This window comes from Chenopodium album, chromosome 19 (genome assembly GCF_948465745.1).
Source record: "Chenopodium album chromosome 19, dcCheAlbu1.1, whole genome shotgun sequence".
NCBI classification, from domain to species: domain Eukaryota; kingdom Viridiplantae; phylum Streptophyta; class Magnoliopsida; order Caryophyllales; family Amaranthaceae; genus Chenopodium; species Chenopodium album.
This window is the reverse complement of record NC_137852.1, coordinates 34,657,179-34,678,431: the sequence shown is the minus strand read 5'-3', so window position 1 is coordinate 34,678,431 and position 21,253 is coordinate 34,657,179. Positions and strand designations below refer to the sequence as shown.

The 21,253-nt window shown below is 32.6% G+C and overlaps 4 protein-coding genes across 4 annotated transcripts; 1 reads left to right on the top strand and 3 right to left on the bottom strand.

Annotated features, from left to right (window-relative positions):
* Positions 1-1,675: 1,675 nt before the first annotated feature.
* LOC145595710 (15.7 kDa heat shock protein, peroxisomal-like) lies at positions 1,676-3,376 on the bottom strand. The gene is made up of 2 exons (XM_081652127.1): positions 3,222-3,376; positions 1,676-1,960 (listed from the first exon to the last, which is right to left on the bottom strand). The coding sequence occupies exons 1-2, from the start codon at positions 3,358-3,360 to the stop codon at positions 1,677-1,679; spliced, it is 423 nt and encodes a 140-aa protein (XP_081508253.1). The 5' UTR covers positions 3,361-3,376; the 3' UTR covers position 1,676.
* Positions 3,377-4,887: 1,511 nt separating this feature from the next.
* Positions 4,888-11,021, bottom strand: LOC145595237 (uncharacterized). The gene is made up of 4 exons (XM_081651617.1): positions 10,615-11,021; positions 10,391-10,513; positions 8,785-9,003; positions 4,888-5,658 (listed from the first exon to the last, which is right to left on the bottom strand). Exons 1-4 carry the CDS (start codon positions 10,780-10,782, stop codon positions 5,221-5,223), a joined length of 948 nt encoding a protein of 315 aa, XP_081507743.1. The 5' UTR covers positions 10,783-11,021; the 3' UTR covers positions 4,888-5,220.
* A 494-nt stretch (positions 11,022-11,515) lies between these two features.
* On the top strand, positions 11,516-13,872 carry LOC145594269 (protein FAR1-RELATED SEQUENCE 5-like). The gene is made up of 4 exons (XM_081650605.1): positions 11,516-11,678; positions 12,070-12,273; positions 12,395-13,059; positions 13,342-13,872. The coding sequence occupies exons 1-4, from the start codon at positions 11,516-11,518 to the stop codon at positions 13,870-13,872; spliced, it is 1,563 nt and encodes a 520-aa protein (XP_081506731.1).
* A 4,093-nt stretch (positions 13,873-17,965) lies between these two features.
* On the bottom strand, positions 17,966-21,043 carry LOC145594268 (uncharacterized). Its single transcript, XM_081650603.1, has 3 exons — positions 20,956-21,043; positions 18,903-19,143; positions 17,966-18,810 (listed from the first exon to the last, which is right to left on the bottom strand). Exons 1-3 carry the CDS (start codon positions 21,041-21,043, stop codon positions 18,186-18,188), a joined length of 954 nt encoding a protein of 317 aa, XP_081506729.1. The 3' UTR covers positions 17,966-18,185.
* Positions 21,044-21,253: the final 210 nt, after the last annotated feature.

Here is a 21,253-nt window from a genome sequence, read left to right as displayed (position 1 = left end):
ATATATATATATATATATATATATATATATATATATATATATATATATATATATATATATATATATATATATATATATATATATATATTTACTGACATATATTTTTGGAATTATGAACATCTTAATTATAATTCTGAATATGTTATACACTACTTACGAACTTTTTTTTGTTTTAGATCTATGTATTTTGTAATCATATTGGCATTCTATACATAATAATTTATATATCTAAACATGTGTTTACATATGAAAATTTATTTAATGTGATAATTATTATAAACATGTGTTTTCATATTCTATCATAAAGTTATGATCAAATTGAAATGTGATAATTATGCAAAAATGTAACATACTTAGCAAACAAGAATTTATATAATCCCTCCATTTTTAAAGTACATTCATTCTCTAAGAGTTTGTTTGACATTGTTATGATTTTCTGTTTTATTTTATTTATTTTTTTATTTTTGTATTTTAAAATCATACGATGAATGTCACATAATGAATCAAAAAATTAGTCAAACTTATTAAAATCATGATAATTGTGAACACTGATAACCATAAAGTGAAAACACTTTTTTTATTTTTTATTTTATTTTATTTTTTTCCGGTTTTTGGTTTTTTTCTTTTTTTTTAAAAAAAAAAAACAGAAAATTGACAAACAAACCCTAAATCTGTCGGTTTTTTTTTTTTTTTAAAAAAGTGCATCAATCATGAATGTCGACTACTATAGTTTAGTAGGGAGTAAGCATGAACCAACCAATTTTCTCACTAGATCCACCTATGTTTTCCAAAGCCAATTTAACATAGCTTACCACCATTCCCGACCTACCAACAATAGTATTATGTGCACCATGGTGCACCTAGAATTAGGTGTACCACGTCTATACGTTTGAACATTTTTTTAAAAAAGAAACTGAACATTTTACAAAAAAAATGAATATTTAGTAAAAAAAAAACATTAACACGTCACGAAACATGAACATAAACATGTAATTTTTATGCTCATATTTTATAAAGAAATATTCATTTTGTATACAGTAAACATTCAGTTTATTTTACAAAACTATGAATTATTACGAGTTGGATCAAAATTTATCTGACACGCAATAATTCAAAATGTACAATTGTTCAGATTTTTTTTACTAAATGTTCAAAATTTGTTATTGTTCAAATTTTTTTACATGTTCAGAAGTATAGGTGTGGTGCGTTGCGATTGTGCAGATTTTTTTACTAAATGTTCAAAATTAGCGATATTCAGATTTTTTTACTAAATGTTCAAAATTCACGATTGTTCAGATTTTTTTACTAAATGTTCAAAAGTATAGGCCTGATGCATTGCGATTGTTCAGATTTTTTTTTACTAAACGTTCAAAATTTGCGATGTTCAGATGTTTTTACTACACATTCAAAATCTACAATTATTCAGATTTTTTTTTACAAAATGTTCAAAATATAGGCGTGGTGCACCTATAGTGCATCTTAAAATTTGCGACCTACCACCACATATATAAAACAAACATGTTATATTTCATCTAATGGGCCAACTTCACCTAAGTTTATTGAAACTATTATTTGAAGACTTGAAATAGTAGTTCAAAACACAATACATCATACATTTATACTTAATTTTTTATAGCTAAAGCTAAACTGCTAAAGACACGCAAACATCTTAACCTTTAAAGCTTGCTAGAGATGTTGATGGTGCGAACTTTAGAAGGCTTAGGATTGTTATCCTTAGGAACAACTATAGTTAACACACCATTTTCCACCTGAGCTTTAATCTGATCAACTTTTGCATTTTCCGGTAGCTCGATTTGCCGGTAGAAGTTCCCCTTACCACCTCTTTCGGCTACATGCCATACAATATCTTTGCCCTGCGACTCCTCTTTTCCTCCTTCTCCTTTTACGTGGAGAACATTCTCTTCATCTACCTCCAATTTTACGTTATCCTTATTGTATCCTGCTCATTATGGACTTGCTCATATCAATATGCAATGTATAAGACTAGTATTTTGATAGCTTTTGAATGGAAGATGGACAAGAAGTTCTAAAAACATTATAATGCATATAATATGACATTTTTCGTATTCGTAAAAACAAATCCTTATGCAAGTCCAAAATTCTAATAATAATGTTATAAGTCATCCAATATAACCATTGATCCACTCGTGTTTTCTACAATTACAAGGGAAATAAGTTTATATATCCACCTATTTTGAAAGCCCCATATTTTGGGACCAGAGCCAACACCCAACTTGCAACGGCCCAACCTCATTCAAGGTAGGAGCATGTTTGGTTAGTGTATTATTTGGGTTGGAAACGGATTCGGTTAAACCATTATCGTTATCGAATATATGGTTAAGAGATTTGGTAACAATTACCTTTATCTAAGGGTAAAGAATTCCATTCAATTGTTACCACTCTAAAACCTAAAGTAACAAATACCTTTACATTCCTCAAATACAAATACTACTAAATTGTTAGATAAATCAAACAAATTAAAAAGAAATAGTCATATGATTCATTTTCCCCCTTTTATTGGTTTCCTTTCCACTTTGTTTCTGGTGTTCTAACCAAATGTCCCCTAAATCTCTAATACCTCATTCTTTATCTTTTACAATTTCTTGATAGACTTGATTGTTTTATAGTAAATAATTTCAACACATATACTCTATATGTTTTGTTTTTCCACCAACATATGCAATCAACGAACTAGTTGCATAAGCCAACATTAATACTACCTTCGTTTCGCATTATCCGCAACAAAGGAATATTTTATATCTCACAAATAATGCCCCTTTATTGCAGATAATGCGAAACGGATGTAGTAGTTATCAATAAAAAAAAAAACCCATGAAACTGTCTAGTAGGTGTAGAAAAATTTGTAGCAAATCAACTCAAAGTAGCACGAAAAACGCTTAACGTGTCTAAAACAATTGCAATGAATTGCAAAACTAGAGTACTAGTGGCAATTTAGCAAAGTTATTTAGTACTCCTAAGAATTATACCCAATTGATAAAAAGTAATCAATTAGAAAATTTCTTATTGGTCAAAATTAAATGTAAAATTTACCAAGCTGGGAATAAATTAAAGCTAAGCACTGTTAATTTTTAAGATTATCAGACAAAAACAAATTAAGTGCAATGTTAATTATTTATACATGAAATTAAAAATAAAAACAATTTATTCAAAAATGAAATAATAAGAAAGAGAAATGAAACCTGGAACATTAATTTTGAAGAAATGAGCATTAGGAGATTCAAACCAGTCCAAAAGAGCAGTGGAAGCAGACCATTCACGATACATTGGAGGACTCCATATTATGCTCCTAAATGGCTCGCCAAATAATCCCTTTCCCATTTTATTATTTGTAAAAAAAATTCGTATAAACTTCTCTATCCTACTCTGCCTTTAATATGGGAATTTTATTTTCATTTTACATAAATAAATATATAGTAATATGATATAATTATGTAGGTGATGTAACATAAACCATGGCCTAGAAGGTTCTGCATGGCCATATGCTGCTTCCAAATCTTTCTAGAGAATGACGTATGTTACCACACTCTTCCATCAGTTCGGATAATTGGATCGGGTTTGATATGGTCGGGTCGGATCGGGTAAATTTTTAAAATTAAGTTATACGGAGTAGTAAATTATTATGTCCACGCGAGTCAAATCCGAATCATATATTTTTGGGTTGGTTTCGGATCGGGTCGAGTCGGGTGTGCTTTTGACACCTCTACTCTTCTGTAGGATCGGTGGGAAGTCTTGGAACCTTTTGTATTAGCACACGTTTAATTTATTCATCTGTTCTAAATCACTCACGATATTTTGACTTTTTCATTATTAATATAGTGTGCTTTAAGTTTTTTACTTCACTTTAAAAAGAATAATATTCCATAAGGCCCTGTTCACTTCACCTTAAAAAAATAATATTAAGTAAAAATAATTTTAATTCAGTAAAAATAAGTTAAGTTCAGTAAAAATAATTTTAATTCAGTAAAATAAGTTCAGTTTAGTAAAATTCAGTAGCTTTAAAGAAAAAATATAATTGAAAATCTGTAAAAATAATTTCAGTTCAGTAAAAATAATTTAAGTCAGCAAAAATATTTCAGTTCAGCAAAATTAAGGTGAAGTGAACGAGGCCTAAAAATATTTTCAGTTCAGTAAAATTAATTTCACTTCAGTATAAATAGGTTTAGTTCAGCAAAAATAATTTCAGTTCAGGAAAAACCAGTAAACTTAAAGAAGAATTATAACTGAGAATCAACAAAAATAACTTCAGTTTCGCAAAAATAATTTCCGTTCAGCAAAAATAATTTCAGTTCAACAAATATAAGGTGAAGTGAACTGTGAACAAGGCATAAAATTGAGAATTATTATTAATGTACTTCGTATATATTTTTTATTATTAAAGAAATTATAAAATTATTTTAGTGGACTGAAATTGAAAAATTACCCTTTTAACTTTTCCATGTACTTTTATTATTTCATCCTTTCTTTTTTTATTTTATTACATGTGATAGTTTAGAAAAGGGTAGATCATTTAAGGATGGAGGAAGTAATAAATTGAAAACAAATTTATTTGTACAGTTTTAATATTGCAAAATTTTAAAGCTATATGCAATTCTGAATGTATGTTATCAGAGCTTGATCTTGCAATTCTTGAACATTCTTTTGCATAACTATGAAATTTCCTCTATATTATTTCATATCTTCTTTTTCACCTATGGAAGGCTTATATATAGAAAAGTACTGAAACATTAAATATATGGAAGGCACGCCATTAAGATTCTACTTCACCTATGGCAAGTGTTGGAAATTTAAAGCCACAGGATAACCAGAAATCAGTGGTAAAAACCTTCACTAGAAGATATAACAGTAAATACATTTGTTCCAAACAATGCTCTAGAAGGTGGTGACCATTTGGGTATACATAATAAGCTAATTGGTTGGGGAAAGAAAAATCACATACATAACACTTGAAATTATATACGGAATACATTTAGAAAAAATTAAAACAATCCATGTAATAACTCTAGTTTGATTACTTTGCTTTCTTCTAAAACATTAGAAATCCCTCTCGTGTCGAGGGGAGAGGGAGAGAGAGAGAGAGAGAGAGAGAGAGAGAGAGTAATCAAATTGATATAAGATTATATTTTCTGAAGATTACATAACTGATCTGGGGAAATTAGGGAGGACAGGGGAGGGGGTAATTCATAATTCCATCTTTGCCTTTTTCCTTGCCAGGAAACGTTCTTTGGCAGCTGCGAGAGCTTCCTGACTTTTCTTATGATGATCCTGCTTAGGCTTATCAGTGGGAGGTGGTGGGATGTCTTCTAAAGATGTATTAGGAGAAGGTGCCAGGTTTGCAGCTGGCTCTGGCCTAACCTCAGGAGCAACAGCTGCTTCTCCTCGATGTCTATCCTCCAATCTCGATGGGGAGACCACCGCAGAGCTGGTGGATGGATTTCCCACAGCTCTATCATTTAAGTCTGGTTCTTTCTCTGACTTCTCCGGTTTTTTTAGCTCTTCAATGGCAGTTGCTGGTTCCTTGTCCCCTCTCCCTGGCTTTTTAGACTTTTCTTCCGCTCCAAATGCAACATTTTTTGCTAAATTGAAGTAAAAATCTGTGAGGTCGCTCTTCTTGGTAACCTGCAAATTTCAGAAGGCAGCCAATATTACTACTATAAAGCCGAGCACATTTGATATTAACATAATTATGTAAACACATAGAACAACATGATAACAATCACATCTTTCTCACTTCAAACAAACCCCATCATAGAGCAACACATCCTCGGATCCTCCTCATATCCCCTAACCCTCATCTGTTATGTCATGACGACTCAAGACATTAGAACGTTTATTTTCCGTCAATATATATTTTCTTTGTATGTTCACCTTCCGAGTTCCGACATCAAGGGAGTAGAGAAGGATCAAAAAGGGGAAAGGCTTTAAAAACATTCAAACCGAAGAAGAGAGAAGCATCTCATGGCCCCATGGCGGAATTCATATTACCCCAAGTATAATTAATAGTTGATTTATTTCCCTCAAAAAAAAAAAAAAGTTCATTTATATTAACAAGGGGTAAATCATTCTCTTTCAAATTTGTTTGTTCTAATAAAATTGGATTTTCTGGCTAATGTTGAAAAGTTGAATTGAAGGGTAGAAAAGTCAAACTAAAGAAAGTGAAGGTGAATTTAGGTAGCTGTGAGAAAAAAAGAGGTAGCAATGGTGTTATTGCAAGGAATTTATATTATAACCCTCATTTCAAGGGTAGTATTATCCTAGTATGGCGGTGGGTAACTATTATCTCTGTTATGAGGGTACTAAACTCCCCATCTCTCTTTTCCTCATACCACCATTAACATATTTCTTTTATTAATACCTCATCTTCATTTTCTAGGTTTGATCTGCAACTAATGTGAGAAAAAATTAGTAGTTCCAAACCAACTACTAAAAAACCTTTACAGCTTCAACCAGCAGTGGCCATAATATGTTCCATTATACCCATTATACGAGCTTAACAATATTTGAAATCATACTCTTATGCTGAAGTTCAATTTTGGCTAATTACATCTAGAGATGTCAATCAATTGTTTAATTGAGGTTGGGTCATATTCATATTAGGTTCGAGTTTGGTTATATTTACGGTATATTTTCATTCAAGTCATCCAATTTCGGGTTCAGATCTGGTGGCGGGATCAATTTAAATTTGGTCATCTGGTGTCAGGTATGAGTTGGGTTATTCAGGTCAACTCATAGCTTTTATGGAGAGTGTTCTTGCTTCAACAAAGAGACATATCATGATATCAAGTTTTGACGTCCATGTCTCATTAGTACTGAATTGTTATTTAGAACTTCTCATCATACACAACCAATGTCACTAATCACACTAAGAAAAGTTTGCTTCATTGTTTAGCGGATACAAATTTAAAATGAATAGGTCTGCTTTGATTGAAAGGCAAGGATGATTTAATGAAGAAGCTACATGAGCTAGTTAAAACCCAAATCAAGAAGTGGATGAAGCATGCAAACTAGAATAGCAAAGAATCACAAATAGCCTGAATCTAGGGCATATAATCTGATACACCATTAAAAGGACAGGAAGGAACAAGCTTACACCGCACATCAACAACAGGCCTTTGAAACCATCAAGAAGGCAAGCTATATACAATGCCTATAATATTGAACATCCTACTATCCTAATATTCAAAACAGCTAACTGATAATCTTTCTTCATTGATGATGAGATAAATAAAGAATTAAGGGCAATCCATCCAAAGAAAGGGAAGATGATGCATGCGCATTTGAGTTTAGATTACTCATGTCAATTTCGTACTGTACAGCTGTACAAGCAAAGACCCTTGACTGCTTCACAGTATTTATCCTAATATTATATCCCAACAATTAGCACAGGCATGTGCATAACCATCATCCAAGGCTGAATGTAAATCCAAGTTTGAGGAGAGGACTAATGCTAACAATTGCTTCCACTACTGAGTTTACACTTAGTAGGTGTACCCCGCCTACTCCCACTAATTATTCCCAGCTACATACCTCTGTATTTTTTTTTTTTTTTTTTTTTTTTGATAGGTAAGAAGATGGCACCCTACCAGATTGGAGCCTATCACAAAGTCACACAGGCAAGGCCTCTTGGAGTGGGACGGAAGGGTAAGGGAGTTCCCATCCCCAAGTTGCATTTAGTGGGGTTAGGAAAAGTAAGTTCAACAAAAATAAAGTGACTTAAATGCACCCTTACTAAGTAACTACCCTACTACTCTTCATTATCCATATTGTAATAACATAGCATACTATAGCAAGTTATATTCAGTTACTTGTTTATTGTAATTCCATTAATAATATTATGAGTCAGCAAAAATTTTGTGATAGTTTCTCCTATACTTCAACAAATAAATTTATATGAAGTTATTCTCCCATCTCTTTTTGTTCTTGTTATAATTTTTGTGTACCAAAATTTTGTTTTGATTTAAATCTATCTTTCTCATCTTACCTTTTGTCCCAATATTACCTTCAGGACTTCAGAAAATTAAAAATCCGCAATATTAGCCTCATTTTGTACAAAAGCTGGGCACCATTCATTTATATACAATTACCCTTTCCATTCAGCAATTACCACCCATACTCAATTACCTTTATTTTTCCATTAATTTTCACAAATACTCAATTAATACATATTTATTTTTCAACTTCCAAAACAATATAATCCAATTTTCTTAATCTCTGAAAAAAAAAAAAAAAAAAAAAACAAAACAAAAAAAACTCAAACAGGAAAAACAAAAAGAGGCAGAGGGAGAGTATTATTTTTAGCGAATGACTTATGTTGCCATGTACATTAAAGTTTACTCCCTGTGTATTAAAATAATTGCAACACTAGCCTTTGCAAAGAAATTTAAGAGATATAGCTTGCGGGTGTGATAAGAGGTGGCAGGGCATCGGTAATGTTATTTCACCGAGGAAGTAGATGTAAAATGTGATATTGGAGCTAAAGAGGGATAAAAAAATGTGGTCTTTTTCTTTGAAGGAAGTGTTAAAAAAAATTTTGGCACAAAAGAAGCATTAAACATTTTGGTCACATGGGTAGATTAGATAATAAATATTAACTAAAATAAACTATTAAGCTTCTTCTTCTGCATTCAATGAGATAAGTCATCTTGCTCCCATATTCATTTTGAGAGTAATAAATCAAGCTGAGCCACAATTTATACAAGCCATTAAAAACACTAAAAAGATCTAAAAGCAGAGACAAAAACTTACATTATCTTTCTCTTCGCGCAGCTCACGCAAGCGTTCTTCCTCCATCCATCTTGCCTGCTCTGCAAGCTTCCTTTTGTAAGCTCCAGTAACAAACTTGTCTTTATCAGCATAAAGGTGGTCATCTTTGCTTCTTTCTTTTGCAAGCTTCCTCTCATAAACAACCTCATGTTCTTTTTCTCTTTTTTTGGCCTTTTCCATCAGTGCTTGAATGTATTTTGGCTGAGACATTCATATGAAATGCATAAGAAGAAACATCAACAAAGATGAAATTTCTGTTGCCAAAGAACCTAGAAGTAACATGTCCATACAAGAAGTTACTTATAAAAGACAAGACGAGCATCAGCTGGAAAGAGAGACAACTAAATGGTGAGAAACCAATAGGAGAATTTTCTTACAAGTTGTAAACCTTGACATATAAAAGCAATCAACATTGGGTTACATGAAAGAAAGTGTAGGTATAGGCTGCAGGAACACTGGGAAGTAAACAAACATTGAGAAAAATTCTCAAAGGTCACGTTTTCAAGTCAACAATGCTACTGCTAAAAGAACATACTTTTGACCAAAAGCCTAGAATAAACACAAATAAATCAAAAGGAATGGCAGCAATGTTTGTGATGAAAAGTTAAACAGATAACTTCACTGCCAACAATCAAGGGGTCAAACAGCAGCTTACTTGCCTAATCCACAAAACATAGATGAGAAATTGAAAACCATCATAAATGATTTTGTCGTTTTGAAAAACACCCTCACAAGTACCAACAACAAAGCACAAAACACAATTATTCTGCAGTCAGCAACTTAGTACTACTTCCTCTCCATCTTTCTTCATACTTGAGAATTCAAGATTATTTTCCATGCATTTTTCATTTCAAGATTAAACACCCATCTCCATTGCAAAATTTTTGAGATATTTGCAACCTTCTGCCACGTTCTTGCTAATTATTTTCAGTCTACCAGGAGTTCACGACTAATTGACTACCACCAATGGCTGGCCGTACAACCACCTTTGTCAATGAGAAATGCAATACTCCAGGGAATTATCTCATCACTGAAACAGATCCCAAAACCCCTACAATTTGTCAACGCCTTTGGGCCCTCACTCAATTTTTCACCTCAATTTCTGGCTGGTAGCTGCCATATCTATTTACCTGTCTCAGTCCATTTGCTTCACCATCATGGCAACATTAAACTTGTGTATGGCTAAGTATCGAAATAAGTTCAAATCACAAATGCTAATGAAAGCATGGGGAGATGTAGTTATGGATAAGGTTTTGTTAACCTCCCACAAAAAGAGGAAACCAGATTAATTCCATATCTTTTGATTCATAACTAAACCATTGTTTGTATGTTTGCAATCGAAGTTAATGCTTCTTCACCACTTTCTTGGTTTTGTACTCTTATGCATATAAGAATGTTTATCCTTCTATTTTTCTTAATTTATATACAAGCTAGAACTGTGAGATTGTAATAGTTCTGATAACCAGCTACTTAATCACCCACAAAATATTTCATCATCTTGTTATACTATCAATTAAGGTTCGAAACTATCAATTAATGTTCAAAATCAAGAAAATGAAATCAAAGTTAACCGAGTTAGACCAAATACCTGACGCTGTTGTCTATCCTCGGCTTTCGGCTTAACAATTTTCGCTTTCATATCATCATAAACACCATCATAATCAAACACTGAAGGATCTTCTTCTAACGCTTTCTTATATTGGTCCTCAACCTACAAACAAATCAAACAAATTACACCATTAATTTCACTCCAAAGTTCAAAAAAATCGATAAACCCAGAAATAAATTGAGGGAAAAAGAGAGAAACCTTACATCTTTTAGGGATTTGTTCTTGAAAGCTTGACGGGAAATTTCTTTCTCAACATCATCATCATCGTCGTCGTTGAAAGCAAGGGGTTTGGGGGGCAATGGTCTCGCTTGCTGCTGTTTTTGCTGGGATTTTGGAACCCTAATTTGCAAACCGTACTTGCTTGATTGCATTGTTCACTAATCCACCTGAGAAAAACCCTAAATTGAATACACTGACAATGAAATTAATGATAAATCCTAGATTGAGAAGTTGATATCGGACGATTTTAGTATAGGGGAGCTCAGAAGCTGCTTCAATGGAGGAGAAGAAGCTCGGAAGCTGCTTCAATGGAGATGGAGGATTCTTAGTTCGCGCTTCAATGGAGGAGAGGAAGGGGTGTAGGCTGTGCAGCGAAATAATGACACAATGTGAAAAGCTAAACAAAAATAGGAAAATTCGTAAATATTAAGTCAACCTTTTAGCCATCCGCTTTATTATGTCAACCTTTTAATTAATTTTAAGAAAAATTGCTCGGGTTAATCTGACGTTTGTCTTATCCGCTCAAAATAATCTCACCTTAATCCGACATTTAATGTCAATCCGCTTAAAATGGTCCTAGCTGTCAAAAATTCTTGGGTGGATCTGGTCCACAATAAATTTATTGTGGACCTTATGGTCTCACGTGCCAATTGCCACAAAACCCAGCCAGCCCTCTGACCTGTTTCCCAAGCTTACTAATATCTCTTCTGCCACAGCCTACTAACTTCTTTCCCAAGCCTTATTTTCGACGCCATTAACAACTTTCCCAGAGCTCCAATTTTCATCTCTCTCCTTCTAATTCTACTCAATTCTAGGGTTTATTTTCAGACTGATCAATCAATTTCTTCAAAATTTATGGAGAATTCTTCTATAAAATCAATTAAAATGGATCTAAATCAAAGTATACAGGACACTATAGAAAACTTTAATATTAATGTCATCGATTTCGATCTGAACGAAGCTGTTGAAGATGAAGAGCAAACTATAATTGAAGCTGAGGATGAGAATGAAGTTCATGAGGAAAATCAACTTCTAATGCAATCTCAAGGTATTATACGATATATTTATATGCAATTAATTTTAAAATTTGATAATTTGAATTGCGATTATGCAATTGTTTGTTTGGAAAATTAAATTAGGCGTTTAGGTATTTTGTTAATTTGATAATGTGAATTAAGCGATTATGCAATGCGATTATGCAACTGTAAATTATGCGATTGCGTAATTTATGTTGATTGAAAATTACAAGTTTATAGACATGCAAACTCACTTTTAAGTAACATAGTTGCCTTTAATGATAGTATAGTCATCTATTTTTTAAAACAAATACATGGTAATTATATGATGCTGTTAAAGCTTTTCCGACATGCAAAGCCACTTTTAAGTAGCATAGTTGCCTTTAGTGATAGTATAGTGATCTATTTTTTTAAAAATACCAGGTGCAAGTAATAACGATGAGATTAGTGGTTGGTTAGTAGGAGAAACTCGAGCAACACTTGCGGAAATACATGAATTGTATTGTCAACATGATGCTGCTGTTGGTTTTAGTGTTAGAAAAGCAAAACAAACAAGCAAAGTTGGAACTAAAGATATCATCACCAAAAAGTTCTTTGTATGTTCTGCAGCTGGACTAAGAAATTTTGGTAAAAAGAAGAAAAAAAATTCCAGAAGGACTCTTCAGTTAAAAAAAAAAAAAAAAAAAAAAAAAAAGACAAAGTAGGAGAGTTCCAATAACCAGGACAAACTGTAATGCTTTGATAATAGCAAAATTGAATGAGGAGGGGCAATTTGAGATAGTTCAGCATGTGTTGGTGCACAATCATCCACTCACTAGACCACAATGGAACCATTTCCACCGTTCAGAGCGTGCAATGACTGGAATTAAAGGGCAAGCGATTGAGGCCATGCAAGAATCTGGACTAAGACCTATGGAATCCTTTAATTACATGTCAAATGAAGCTGGAGGAGAAGATGCTATTGGTCATACAGTGAAAGACCACATGATTTATTGTTATAAACTGAAAATAAAGGCTATTGAAGGAGGAGATTCTCAAGTAGTTTGTGACAAATTACAAGAAGCTTATTCTGAGGACCCTAACTTCTTTTTCAGAGTAAGGTTGAATACAGAAGGAAGGGTTTGTAACTTGTTTTGGAGGGATTCCATGATGCTTGAAGATTACAAAATATATGTGGATGTCACTGTATCTGACACCACATATAGGATGAATCGTTACAACCTCATTTGCGCACCCTTTGTAGGAATAAATAACCACTGGAAGAACACTATGTTTGCTTGTTCTTTTATAGGTGATGAGACCACAGATTCATTTGTGTGGCTATTTGAGACCTTCAAAAAGGCAATGGGTGGTAAATGTCCTGTCTCACTGTTTACGGACCAAGATGCAGCCATGGCAAAAGCAATACCAAAGGTAATTTCTATTTTTGAAGTAACTTTTTGAATACCACTACATATAAATATGTTTGTACTGAAATTATATTTAGTTACCTCTATTTTAAATGCAGTGGCCATTTTTAAAACTCTAGTAACTGTATAAAAATGTGCAGGTATTTCCAAATACTAGACATAGACTATGTCTAGTCTATGGCACTTGATTCAAAATGATGTAACAAGATTTGGAGTTTTGAAGAGTGATGACACATTCAAAGCTGCTTTCATGAAATAATTGAGTGGTTGTATTACTGAAGCTCAGTTTGAAGTATGTTGGGATTCAATGATGACAAAGTACAAGCTGAAAAACAACAATTGGTTCAAAAGGTTATACTCACTAAAGCATAAGTGGTCAACAGCTCTAAGTAAGGACTTTTCCGCAGGAATCTTGTCATCACAGAGAAGTGAGAGCACAAATTTTGCAGTGGGATTCAAAGCAAACAAGAAAACAAGTTTGACAAAATTCTACAAAATATTTCAGAAGACAGTGAAGACTTGGAGAAGGAATGAGGATTTTTATGAGTTCAATAGCACAAAATCAATTCCTACTTCAAGCTATCCAATGTCTGCCTTACTTAAACATGCTGCTGAGGTTTATACACATACATTATTCAGGGACTTTGAAGAAGAATTCAACCTAGCCATTGGATCTCAAACTAAACTGCTATTCATAAATGGAGGCAAAATGGTTTACCAAGTGTACCTTGAAAGCAGAGATGGCACAACTCAAGCAGTAACTTATGATCCAGTTAACCAAACAATTCAATGTCCATGCAAGAATTTTGAAGAGTAAGGTTGGTTATGCTTCCATTGCCTTAGAATCTTACACATGCATTATGTTGAAAAAATCCCAGAGCAATACATATCTTTCAGGTGGACTAAAATGGCTAAGGATAATGTTTGGGAAAGTAAGGAGGCAGAGGAAAGGAAGAAGGGGACATTAAACAACTTCACACCCTGGCAGCTACACATGGTGATTGAGGAGGTATTATAGTCTAATCCTTAAGAGCCACAAGTTTGAACAAGCAAGGAAAGTCTTAGAAGAAAGCTTCGCAAAAGATTCAAGTGCAATTGATGAGATTATTTCTGCTGTGAACTCAACTGAGAACACTACAGGTGTAGAAGAGAATTCAGAAGCAAATTCATCTAGTGTGGTTCAAGTACTAGACCCAGCTTGAGCGAAAACTAAAGGAAGCCAATCAAATAAAAGGATTCCAGGAAGCTATGACTACATGAAAAAGGGGAAGGGGAAGAGAAGGAAGCATAGAGAATTTGGTGCCAAAAAACCAAATATTAATAATAAGTATATGCTCTGATAGTTTTAAGAACACCAAATTGTATCATAGTAACCTGTATTGTTACATGGTTACCTTTTATTTTTAATTACATTCTTGGAAACTTTATATCTTCTAAATACTTATTTTTATGATATAGTGTCTTTCATGATTGACATAGTAACCTTTAATTTGATCTTAAGTGTACTTGATTCTTTTCAAACAAACAATGAATAAAGCAGATGAGTACTGTAATACCTTATACCCAAAGCCTCCTTGTCTAAACTTGTTGTTAATTGGTAGTTTGCTCTACTACACAGAAGGCTCCTTTTAGTTGTTAAACGAAGGCTCCTTTTAGTTGTTAAAGCTTTCTTGTTTCAATGTTTCTTATGATTAAGAGATAACAAATCAAGAAAATGAAATGCTCAAAATCTTATAACTAACTACTGGTTATTATGGTATAGTGTCTTTTATGATTGACATAGTACCCTTTAATTTTCAGATATATATTTCTTGGAATAGTAACCTTTTTTTACAATATAGTGATCTTTATTTTTAAATAGTAATCTTTATTTAACTACGGCAGCTAACGCGCGCAATGTGCGCGTCAAATCTAGTCATATCTATAAGGTTTTTTTTGGTTTGGCATTTAAATCACAAATTTAGTTTTTTTTTTTTTTTTTTTTTTTTTTTTTTTTTTTTTTTTTTTTTTTTGAAACAAAAAATCACAAATTTAGTTAAATTAACAATAAGAGAAAATATATAAAACAACTATACTTAGGAGGTATAAATGTTCAAGATAACTAACATTATGAAAACATAAAAGTAAATAAATATTTTAGAGGATATAGGTGTCTAAACATTATTCATTAAAAATAGTTTGTACATATTAATGAGGGTATGTATGTAAATACACATTTTGAAGGGTATAATTGGCATTATACTATTCATAAGAGTAGCTTTCTACTTTTTATAAGGTAGGGATACTCTTGTATTGTCAGTTTTTTACCATTAATTAACATAGTCCATAATCTTGACATAGTTACCTTTGTATTCAGAATAGTAACCTTATTAATAAAATAGTGACTTTATTTAAACATATAGTGACCTTTGATGATTACCATTAATTTAAAACAATCCTTAATTTTGACACTATAAAATGTTGAAAACGAAGTGACCTTTTTTCACCAAACAAAGACCTTATTTCACCAAACAAAGACCTTATAAATAATATAGTGACTTTATTTTAACATATAGTGACCTATGATAACAAAGAACTTTAAAAATCGAATTAAACAAACAATATACCATTTACATAAAATGTTGGCAAAAGCTTGTTTACACAAAATGAATATTTTTCCAATTCTTCATTCAATAACCTACACAAAAGTTGAATGAATACTAATTAGCTATACAATCTTTAAAGTACTTTTCTTAGCATCAGAAAATTATGATCACAACTAACTCAAAATATCAGTGACATCTTAAGCCTTTCCTTTCTTCTTCTTGTCTACAATCGGCTTCTTCTTATTCTTCTTCTGTTCAATCTCTTTCTTCCTTCTTTCTTTAACCTCTTTTGAAAGACGCTGCCTATCAGGTTTGAATTCAGCCACCTTACCAATTATAATTGATCTAGCTTCATTCATATCAGAAAAAACCAAAGATGCAACAATTTGAATCCGGAGAATCTTTCTATGTGAAGCCTAAAAAAGTAAATTATCAATATAAGATATTGTGATATTAATTAAAACAAATAATTTAAAAGGGATAGAATCATAACTGTTTTTAAAATTTCACATTTAAACTCATCAGCTCCATTGAATAAAAGCATACTCATTATAGTATAAACACCAGAATCTGAATTATCTTTGATAGATCTCCAATTTAAAGTAGGAAACTCCAAAGCATAGTCAACCATATCTCCAGATTGAGTAAGCCTTTGATCAAAGAAGGTACTGATCATATCACACTAGCAAAAAATCATATAATCAGACGTCATCTAGAAAACAGGAATTTAATTTGAACAAGGCTACCAACACAAACAATGACTTTGAAATCTGAAGCAAAATTTCAAACTAGTTTAAAATTTGTCCAAATCCTAATTCCTAAAACTCAAAACCTTTAGACAAGAAAATAGTGAGAATATGGAATGAGAAAGTAATACCAAGAGACTAGACAACATTTTCAAGAAGATACGACCATCCTCATCATAATTCAAACTATCAATAAACTGAATTTTTCCTTCAATCAAATTCACCACAAATAAGCAATAGTGATTGCCACAAAGACAAGGTAAAAATATCTGCAACAAAGATACCATAATTAGTAATAGTATTTTACAATAGGCACTCTCATTTTAAAAAAGGTATCTACAACATAAAAAAAGGAACTATATTTTTCAAAGCATCAAAAAACAGAAAGTATTACAGCTCCACTTCTAACAAATCAAAATTATTGCAAGCTATTTTCATCCACTCCTCCAATTCTTGATAAACATTGTCCAATAGTTGTGAATTGTCATCACTGCCGGCAGCTTCTACTATTGTAACCTTCATAATATTTAAACAAATAAAAAAATAAGTGAAAAGTATAAATATGTATAAACATTAAAATAATTAAACAACTCACACTAATGGAAGAACCAAAGTACAATTTCCGAGGTCCATCATTAAGACATTTCTGATTTTCATTGAGAAGCAATGCCCAGCAATCCAAAATACTACTGCCCATGATTTCAGAAGGCTCTCCTAATGTGTAGAAGTCTTGTCTTTGAATCAAATGCTTTTCGTGAAAAAAAATACCAACAGTTCACTGAGTCAAAGAGTATAAAATAAGAATTAAAAAGGTGTTTGATAAATAAATAAATAAATAAGAGAAAATCAATGTAATCAAACAAAACATTACTTACTTAGGAGCCAAACAAGAATCATCGATAATGCAATAGTCAACAATCTCTAGGACTATTGGATCCAATAGCTTCATTTCTTTGTTATTTAACTTCAAAAAGTGTGAAATGAGTATAAGCTTTTTATCAGATTTTCAATCAAAAGAAAACGAACACCTAGACCCTCCATTTGCAAGAATATTTTCAAAGCCAATCACAGGCAAAGTGCCTCTAATTGCCTCCCTCCCTTCAATTGTTTTGTTATGGTCAAATGTAGAAATGTCATCCAACACCTCGGGCATTTTTGTCACCCAAATAGCAAGTTCGGAGATCTCTTCAATCACATATTGAACTCGAGGATCCAAAAAAACTGATCATCCTGGGACATATTAATAGCAGGAGAGTTATTGGGTCTCATTGCGGCGTGAAACAAGAATCTGTTTTATCTTGTCATTGTAAAAACAAGAAATCACATTCATATCTCTTTTCATGAACAAAAATTGTTCATGAACAGGCTGCAAAGACATTAAAAAAATCATGTACAGAATTTTTAATAATATCCAATAATTTATATATATATAAAAAAAAAGAATAAAAGTCAGCTACTCCTTACATCAATAGCAGCCGAATGGATCTCTTGATCAGACATCGAACCTAGTGGGAGAATGAATTGTATTGTACCAGGAACATCAACACCCCCCCCCTCGACATTATTAACATTCCCCATACTTTCCCCTGTAGTACCCACATGACCATCATAAAACTTCAGTTTACCACTAACAGGATACACATCAGAGAGTAAAATCTCACACCCAAAACTTTTAGACAATTTTTCCTTCTTAATTCTGTCCCTAATCAACTCATCATTCCAATGTTGAATTAAGGGTAAAGAAGAACTTAATTCAATATTCCTAAATTTCAACCTATGGAAGTTAATAATCTCCAACATCAAAATACAACCACAACAGTTTTGAATTTCTCCTTTTTGTAACTTTTAATGCCTTCACACAGTTTTTCAAGAACATATTTACACCAATTCAAATTCTTAATTTGTTCAACATCATCAAGTGCCTTGGCAATCCTAAGATCAGCGGTTCTGTTAGAAGTAGGAGCTAAAAATGTGGATACCGCATGCATAACAAAGAGTTTCTTAAACTCATCTCCACCTTGACCTAAAGTAGGTATCCTATCTTCTAACAAATTAAGTGGAATTTGATCATTTTCATCTGTCAACCCAAAATTCAACCTCCACTTCTGTTTGAAAACAAATTCTGGATTTTTTTTATTAGCAGCTCGAGGTATCTCCTCAACATTTTTGGGGTTCAAAGGAAGGCAAAACACATCATACTCAGTCACCACAAACTCCTTACCATTATCAATTGAAAACATGCAGCTACCATAGTCAAAAGAATTAATTAGCCACCTATACATGCTAGTAGGATTCCTTTTCAACTTTAATGATAATAACCCTCTGAAACCGATTACATTTACAGAATTTATTTGAGCAGGAAAAAATTTAGACATCATGTCAACCAAATGCAAAGGCCTACATTTAGTTTTAAACGGCCGCAATCTGCAAAATAGAAATAATAATGCATAGTCACACCAACATGCATGTAGAATCTAACTTTTTGAGAGCACTCCAAAGGAAATAAAGTTACTTACGTAGGTACATCACCACCAGCTTCACCCGCTTCAATTATTGATTTCTTCGTTCTTGTCCTTGGCTTCTTAACACGAACAAGAGCAGCAGCTTCAGGGCCAAGTCCAGGTTCATCTTCACGAGCTCTCTTATGCTGAGATGAAGGTGAGCCAGTTGTAGAAACTTGATGCTCATTAACCTCTTCAGAAACATCTTCTTCAGCAACACTCTTTTTCTTGTTAGCTCTAGTTTTCTTCTTCAATCCTTTGGCAACATTATTATAGAAAAGAAATCAAAATGTAAATTATAGTAACCTTTCTGAAACAATAGTGACCAGAAAATTTAAGACTAGAGAATCATAGGAATCAACACTCAAAACAAACCAAAACATGTCACCAAACCAAATTTCTGTACACAATTAACTCTCAATTAACACATAATCAACCCAGCTAACTCAATTAACCCTTTACATATCTAAAGTAGAAAAATCAAAACTCCAAACAAAGCAAGATAACAAACCAGCAAGATATCATAGTCACAAGTCCATAGTATACTTCAGTATGACTGAGGTTCCAAGCTTAAAAAAACAAAGCACTTCTTCAGCTGACCACATTAATGCAGTAAACTAGACAACAAATTATCGGATCTCAAATATAGAAAATTTTCTAGTGTGGATTCTATGTGGGAGAAGGAATAGAATGCTTTTGCAAAGAAAAAACATAAACCTGCACCTAGCCAATCCTCTGCGCTAAAAGGAAATCAACAAAACAATAACAATAATACTGCAAAATGCACAATAAAGTGACTAGCGGATCATAGCAAAACGTACAGAATGTCAAATATGATCAGATTTTTCTACAATCTAGAAATTAAATTCCCACAAAACCGTGCATTTCTACCTTGTCAAGAAAATCTAAGCACTATTCTTCTCTACCCTTAACAAACAAAGTACCAAATCATTTTTTCACACAGCCAACAACTTCAAATTCCAATAGCCAAAGCAGCACAAGTCCACAACTACCAACAACAGCTTTGTAATTAAGGTTCAGTCGCAACAAATTCGCATTCCTAAAACTCGATTTTAAATTGCAACTAACAAAAGCCAAAAGGAGTACCAACTATATCTCTAAAATCTCCCTTGGCTCAGCCACTCTACTGCATTAGAGAAGTTTTTAACAATGCAATCACCGCCAGCCCAGCAAAACCTCAAATCGATGTTACAACAACTCTCAGCATATCCACGCCAAACTCTCAAAGTGAAATCCTAGTTTACACCCCATAATCCACATAACAACTTAATGTCACTAACAAATCACACGCTCGAGAAATGAGGTGAAATTTGCATGATCAATTATAAGAAATGCCTCGAAAAATTTCAACAAAATTACATTTCACAGTAGTAGCAGCATCCCTCTAAACAATCTACTAACTCATGACTAGCAGCATAAATACGAAAAATATAACCAAAATTGAAATTAACTCTAAGAATAGCCACTTGCCACAAAGAAGTATAAAAAGGCACAAAACCATGCGCTGTCAGGATTATCTAATTGCAGCAGTAGGGGTCAGAGATTCAAACAAAAATTAAAGAAAAAAATATCCAAACAAAAATTCATACAAATAGTTTCAATTAAAGAAAAACAACAATTATCAACTCAAAATTGCACAAATCATCATCGAGAACAACACATTATCAATCAAATTGAATGAGAAAACAAAAAACAATCAAAATTGAACGAAATAACAATCGAACATCGCAAAACCCTAGATCTTCACTACGAAACAAAATTCAAACAAAAATTCATACAAATAGTTTCAGTTAAAGAAAAACAACAATTAATCAGCTCAAAAGTGCACAAATCATCATCTATCGAGAACAACACATTATCAATAAAATTGAATGAGAAAACAAAAAACAATCAAAATTGAACGAAATAACAATCGAACATCGCAAAACCTTAGATCTTCACTATGAAACAAAATTCATACAAAAATTCATGCAAATAGTTTCAAAAGAAGAACGACAACAATAAATCATCTCAAAATTGCAGAAATCAAAAGATAAACAAAGATTACCAGAAGGTGGTAGTTCGTCAACTTTTGTAGCCGAAGAACGAAGGCCACATTTTCGTTGAAATGTAGCACCTCCTTTGGTTTTCGCCATTAAAGGATTCAAGCTTAAGAGAGAGAAAATGGAAGAAGGGAAGAGAGAGAAAATGGAAGAAGGGAAGAGAGAGAAAGTGTCAGCTTCTTTGTGAAAATAAAAGAAAGAAATAATGTGGAACAATTAATTTGTAAGAAATTGGGTGAGTAAATTGTCACGTGAGGTATTTGGTCCACAATAACATTATTGTGGACTAGGTTTATTTAAGAA